The 7,050-nt window shown below is 43.6% G+C and overlaps 1 protein-coding gene across 1 annotated transcript; it reads left to right on the forward strand.

Annotated features, from left to right (window-relative positions):
• Positions 1-634: 634 nt before the first annotated feature.
• On the forward strand, positions 635-4,182 carry LOC119571180. Its single transcript, XM_037918599.1, has 5 exons — positions 635-777; positions 917-2,320; positions 2,475-2,895; positions 3,024-3,054; positions 3,854-4,182. Exons 1-5 carry the CDS (start codon positions 635-637, stop codon positions 4,180-4,182), a joined length of 2,328 nt encoding a protein of 775 aa, XP_037774527.1.
• Positions 4,183-7,050: the final 2,868 nt, after the last annotated feature.

Below are 7,050 nucleotides of genomic sequence, written 5' to 3' on the forward strand. Positions count from 1 at the left end.
CTAGATTCAAACTTGGTCAAGCAGCTAAGGTATACGATTTCCTTGGTGTCCCTAGTATCTTTCCCAGAGTGAGATGTCTGATACAAAGCAAATTCTTCACTGGTTGGGTTAACGCGATCGCGGCGCCAATTAATTTGCAGATGTTTTAATAGGCCTCATTCCTGGCGTTAAACTGCCTTCTGATAAACCGCACCCTCAGCATAACATAGCTGATAAAGTAACTGAGGATATCGTTAACACTGTAAAAGCCGAGAAAAAGAAGCTACGTTTATCCGACCTTAAGGTTGATTATGCAAACTTTAGTAATAGTGAAGTTGCCCTTAATATTCAAACACGCTCATTGAAAATTAGCAACACTAAAACTAATGCCCTTTCTTGCCCTGATTTCTTTAAGTTAAGTATCAATAAGAATGATTTTTCCAGAGAACAACAGTCCTTTACTACTTTAAGATCCATACGCGACAAGATTATGAATGGTGATGTAATTAAAAATAAAGGTCGCTCTGTAAGCTACCAGTGATTGATAATTTAGTGTATAGGGTTTGTATAGCCAGCCAAAATGACTATGAAGTAGGAACGAAACAGTTGGTGGTTCCCGCGAAATACCGCATTGATGTAATGCGCCTTGCTCACGATGCCCTCGCGGCTGGACACTTCTCGCACCGTAAAACTTCCAGTAAGATTTTTGATTACTTCTTTTGGCCCGGTGCCGGAGCTGACATTAAAAGGTTTTGCCGTCCGTGTCCTAAATGCCAGAAGTTTTCAGCTAGAGGAAGCGTAAGGAAGATGCCAATGAAAACGATCCCCGTCATATCAGTGCCATTCTCTCGTGTAGCCATAGACCTTGTTGGCCCAATTACTCCATGTTCGGAAAGGGACATAAGTATATCCTAACACTAATAGATTATGCCACTAGATATCCCGAGGCCGTACCTCTTAGAAATGTTGATACTATAACGGTTGCCGAAGCTTTAGTTGAAATCTTCTCTCGCGTCGGCATACCGAAGGAAATAATGTCTGACCGCGGATCCCAGTTTAAGTCTGATCTTATGAGCGAAATTCACCGTCTATTCTCCGTTAAAGCTTTGTATACATCACCATATCATGCATGTTGCAATGGTGCCGTCGAAAGACTTAATGGTGTTCTAAAATCTATCATCAAGAAGCTTTGTTCAGAACATCCACAGGACTTGGACCACTATATTCCAGCAGCACTCTTTGCCTATAGAGAGATCCCTAATAGTAGTTTAAAGTTCTCCCCCTTTGAACTTTTGTATGGACGTAAAGTACGTGGTCCACTAAGTATACTGCACGACCTTTGGACAAATGATGGCATTGATAACGAGGTAAAAACTACATACCAATATGTGCTAGACCTCCGTTCACGATTAGAGGAGACGGCTAAGCTGGCAGCATCCCATGCCAATATTAGTAGTAAAAGTTACAAAGCATACTACGATTTAAAAAGTAGACCACGTAAACTAGAGATCGGAGATGAAGTGCTTGTTTTGTTGCCTACAAGCACTAATAAATTAGTTATGCACTGGCGTGGGCCGTATCCTATTATCCGATGTCACGAAAATGGTGTAGATTATATTATAAAAATGCAAGGTAAAGATAAATTGTTCCACATAAACATGCTAAAAAGATACTTTCGGCAGGAAGATAATAAGGAAAAACAGAAATGCAAAAATGTAATTCAAATTTGTGTTGAAGAATTCCCAGTGAACGGCACCTGTGAACCTGTAAACCTTGAGGTAACTGACAATAATAGTTTTAATATTAGTAGTGAATTATCTTTGAGTCAGTCTAGGGAAATGTCTGTTTTGCTAAATCGTTACACAGACGTAATAAGAGATAAGCCAGGTCTTACTCAGACGATAAGACATAAGATAAAACTGACCTCTACTGTGCCTATAAATAAGAAACAGTATCCAATTCCTCTCAACTTGAAACAAGAGTTTAACAAGGAAGTTGATAAAATGTTGGAACTAGGTCATATAGAACCATCTGAATCCCCGTATTGCTCGCCTGTAGTGCTAGTGAAAAAGACCGATGGTACTTGGCGTGTTTGCATTGACTTTCGGCCAAATAATAGCTTATCCGATTTTGATGCTGAGCCCATGCCTACGACTGAAGTTGCTCTAAGTAACTTTTCTCATGACGTTTATTTTAGTGAACTTGATCTTTGCAAGGGATATTGGCAAGTCCCATTGTCCAGTGATTGCAAAATTTATACTGCATTTGCTACCCACAGAGGTTTAATGCAGTGGAAAGTAATGCCATTTGGATTGAAAACTGCGTGCGCTACATTCATAAGGTTAATGCGCAAAGTGTTAAGCGGCTTATCTAATGTAGACTGTTATTTTGACAATGTCGTGATACATAATAGTAATTGGTATAAACATTTGGGTGATGTGGAAAGAGCATGGATTGACTGCTAATCCTTCTAAATGTATTTTTGGGTATTCCAGAATCAAGTACCTTGGTGTATTATTAGGACATAATTGTATTGCACCGCTTGAAGAAAAGGTAAAAGCTATTAACTCTCTGCCATTACCCACAACAAAAAAACAACTTAGGTCCTTTCTCGGTACTACTGGATATTACAGGAAGTTTATACAAAACTATGCGAGTACTGCAGCTCCCCTTAGTGATCTGTTAAGAAAGAACAGCAGTAACAAACTTAACTGGAATCAACAACAAATTGAGAGTTTCAAGTCTCTAAAGCAGGCTCTCATGTCTAACCCAGTACTTTGTTTGCCAGATATGACTAAAGTCTTTTATCTTCGTACAGATGCCAGCAACACTGGGGTAGGAGCAGTACTCTTACAAGAAACGAACAATTGTAAGATGCCCATTGCATATGCAAGCAGGAAACTACTTGACCGTGAGGTAAACTATGCCACTTTCTAAAGGGAATGTCTGGCTATTGTATGGGCTATAGATAAATTCAGAGTTTACCTGTATGGCAAGGAGTTTATCCTACAAACAGACCAAAAGCCACTATCTTATCTCTTCAGCATGAAAAATTAAATGGTAGATTGCCTGAGGGTAAGTCGAAGGTGACGTCACGCCTAGAGTACAAGGGATAGGCCTCACTCTCATTGCACCCACCACACTCGTAAGTTGCCTCTTCCAAGAGGAAATGCTTTTTCTTTGTAAATATTTGAAATAAGTTTGAAATGTTTTATTCAGTTTTTTACTTTTTGTTGTTTCAGCCTTTTTTGTTGGTTGTCTATTCCGACCTTTAAATAAAATAGAATATTTCAAGACCTCTTCTAGGGAGAAACCCTGGAACCTTGAAGCTGGAACTTGTGGATTTATTAAAGGATATTACGTTATCTGTTATTGTACATTTGTTATAAACCATACATATATACTTTCCATATATGGTGTGTAAAATAAACCTTTTTATTTTCATTTCACTTTGTTTTACCCCAAGACATTTATTGCTACAAGTAAAACGAATCTTTAGAATCTTTTCAAAACATCTTGAGTGTATCTCCGCCTCTTCCACGAATTACTGTTTACTCGAAACAGAATAAACATACATTATATATTTCACTGACATTCAACAAAAATAAATTAAAGGCAAATGAACAAAAGAATATTTTTGTACATGGTACGTGAGGCACAGAAACTGGTGAGATACTGTATATGTGTGTTCACATGATAGAAAAAACAAACGAGGAATCTCAGCCTCCCTAAAGCCACTGCCTACCTGCATCATTGCCTGCCTTCCTGAATGGTTCCTGCAAGTGGAACAGAGTTCCTTCTATGCAATGTCACCTCTCCAATTACTAATATCGATACTGGTGACAAATCTCTCACCTGACCTCCTCTCCGTCAGCGACCTCCACAACCCCAAGTACAACACATACAAACTCCTCAAAGCAATCCTGCAGCGAGGGGCGCTTTGTGCCCCTCTTCATGACAACGTCACGGGACGGCTGTACTCCCTCGAGATACTTAGACACATCTAACGCACCCTCGCCTGTGCCAACACACACTTGCTCCCGATATCCTGCGCTCAATGTTCCTCCAGCGTCTGCCAGTGACAGTTCAAACCGTCCTACCAGTGTCCTACTCCCCATCGAACAACTAGCCTCGAAAGCTGATGAAATCCTGGCTATACAGAACACCGCCCAAGCTCAACGGTCTCCACTACCCTGTCTTTAACCCCGAAGTCCCTCGACTCCAACCGCCATTTGACGGCTTACAGCCCACGACCCTTCACTGCGTCCTAGCTTCCACCACTGCGTCCCGCACGCCCTATGCCAACCGTGATTAAGTGCCTCACCACCGTCAAAGCTACAGCTGGCGCTGATCCCCGGTAGCTACTGTTTTTATCATTCTAGATTCGGTGCGAGCCCCATTGTTCCTGGCCGGGAAACGGGCACCGCGGGAACTAATAGCGCCGATCTCTCGCGGTCCCAGATGGCGCCTACTCTATGTCCATGACAACAACTCCCACCTACAGGAGCAGAAGTCAGCCTTATCCCTGCATCTCACAAAGACAGGCTATAAGATGTGGATAATTCTATTTCTGTTACAGGATGTGGATAATTCTATTTCTATTACCAGTGGACCACGTGGCTGTTTTCCAAGTGGATCAAATGTCCAAATAGAACCACCCGCTCAGCGAGGGCGGAGGTCACATTTTATATCTGACCTCGTTTGACCGGGAGTTCGTGCTAAGCTACCACCGCACTAAGGTCAGCTCCGCCCTCTCTCCGGGCAGCTGACCGTGACCTCCGCGCGGCCCGATTATAACTAGACATGTCTTGTGTGTTTTATACTGCGTGGTATCAACTCTCAGAAATAAAGAGTCAAGCCGAATACCAGTATATCCCACCGCTGCCACCAGATATAACGGGTATAGAACCCAATTACATTGGCTTGCAGGGGTATTGATACTGGTATTCGCTTGACTCTTTATTTCTGAGAGTTGATACCACGCAGTATAAAACACACAAGACATGTCCTAGTTATAATCGGGCCGCGCGGAGGTCACGGTCAGCTGCCCGGAGAGAGGGCGGAGCTGACCTTAGTGCGGTGGTAGCTTAGGGTCACCTCTCGCCTCCCTCCGGGGGAGTTTCGTGTGAAGCTACCGACGCGGTAGGGTCAGCTCTCGCCTCCCTCCGGGGAGTACGTAGCCAGCTACTAGCGCGCTAAGGTCAGCTCCGCCCTTGCCTCCCTCCGGGCGGGCTGCCCCGACACCGCGTGGCGCTCTTAACCCCTTTAGACCAGTCGTAGCGTCGTCGTAGCGTGTGTTTCACCCCTTTACGTGTGTTTTGTGTCCCTGTCAGCCACTGTACTAAGTACGCATAGCCTTTTTACAAAGTGGTGGCAGCGAGGGCCGTTGCATCCTTTTGGCATGCAACACGGACACACCACCCCCGAAGAAAATCCGCTCGACCGCTTCAAGACATGGCTAAGAAAAACACGTAAGTACACGTTTGGGCCCCTTTCTTATTTCTTTTCCCTTCTTCTCCCATACATGTGTTAAGCCTTTGTTTTTTGTTGGGTTAAAAGGTGCTAATGACAGCAAATGGCACGTTCTCCACTATTCTTCCACCTCAGATCGCATTTCCGTGCGATCGAGTATGTGATCAATAAACATGAATATCGGTCGTTAGTTAAGTAATTAATTATTTTCTCTCGTTTTTTAGAGATTTATATTGTTTTCATCTGCAACGAAATTTTAACGCGTTCGTGAATTTATCTTATCACGAATATCATTTCATTTTATCTCGTTCCTAACCCTCGCCCCGACCTAACCTCCCCTTTCTATCGCTTGTGGTCACTTGGGAAGAGAAAAGGTCATTTTCCCGTCTTGACCTGACCTCACTTTCTCTTTTCAAGGTTGGTGGCGGCGTGGGTAGGGTCAGATGACCACTTGGTTCCCTCTAATTTGGAAGCAAACATATCATTGTTACATTGCTTTTTGGTGACACGTTCTATCGGCGCTAGAGCGAAGCAGGTAACAAAATTGTATTATTTGGATATAGCGTAGGATCTTCCCCCATATCATAGTGCACAGGATTGCCCGATATTGCCCCGGGGTTGTGTAAACGCCTAATAGATCTGCGCTCCGTCGTACGAGAGTAAAGTTATTCGTTCGTTCGGCTCCCTTTGAGTCGGTGTGACCCGCGGTTACGTCCGTTAATTAATGTAGGACTAGGGTTTAAGCTAGAATCATTATTCGCTTATTAATCACACCTTTCTCACCCTCTTGAAGTCGCTTGCATGTTTTGGGTACCCCCCAAGCGTTTGTGTGATTCGTGAAAATTTATCCTTCGGGAATTTTGCGAGCGCCCATTACAGATACGCAGAAGAGAGCAGGATATTATATTCCTGGCTCGAGTCGCTTCAGTCATATACGGCAATTTGGGTATAGGATCCCCCCGTTATTGAGTTTTATTGAAGTCTGACGTGCAAAGCTAGACATGTACCTCGCAGTTCAGATTTCTGACCCCGAGAAGATTTGCTTGATAAAAAAAAAATTGGCGAATATTTTTTTCATGTCACCATTCATTCATGCGTACATTCTGTCGCATATCATTATATGTTGAATTCAATGTGGTAGTTGAAATAATCTTAAATAGCTAGCATTGCTAATTTACTTCAGTTTTATTATAGTGAACGCTAATATTCGTGTTTGTGATTCATTCTCTGTGTGGGTCACTCTCGCTTCCCTCTCATTAACGATAGCTGTCACTCACACACGGCATAGCCTTTTACAATGTAAAAGGCTATGCGTACTCTAGTACAGTGGCTGACAGGGACGCAAAACACACGTAAAAGGGTGAACACACGCTACGACGACGCTACGACTTGTCTAAAGAGGTTAAGAGCGCCACGCGGTGTCGGGGCAGCCCGCCCGGAGGGAGGCAAGGGCGGAGCTGACCTTAGCGCGCTAGTACTGGCTACGTACTCCCCGGAGGGAGCGGAGCTGACCCTACCCCTCGGTAGCTTTTACCAACTCCCCGGAGGAGCGAGAGGTGCCCCACCGCTCGTAGCTTTGGGAAAGAACTCCCGTTCAAA

The sequence above is a fragment of the Penaeus monodon genome, unplaced genomic scaffold (genome assembly GCF_015228065.2).
Source record: "Penaeus monodon isolate SGIC_2016 unplaced genomic scaffold, NSTDA_Pmon_1 PmonScaffold_5366, whole genome shotgun sequence".
NCBI classification, from domain to species: domain Eukaryota; kingdom Metazoa; phylum Arthropoda; class Malacostraca; order Decapoda; family Penaeidae; genus Penaeus; species Penaeus monodon.

Bases quoted from the DNA above. Each gene is read 5' to 3' on its own strand.
- LOC119571180 (XM_037918599.1), top strand. From the start codon at position 635: ATGCCCTCGCGGCTGGACACTTCTCGCACCGTAAAACTTCCAGTAAGA. The intron at 778-916 runs GTAAGGAAGATG...TTATGCCACTAG, and splicing joins AGTTTTCAGCTAGAGGAAGC to ATATCCCGAGGCCGTACCTC. The intron at 3,055-3,853 runs GTAAGTCGAAGG...CCTCTCCGTCAG, and splicing joins AAATGGTAGATTGCCTGAGG to CGACCTCCACAACCCCAAGT.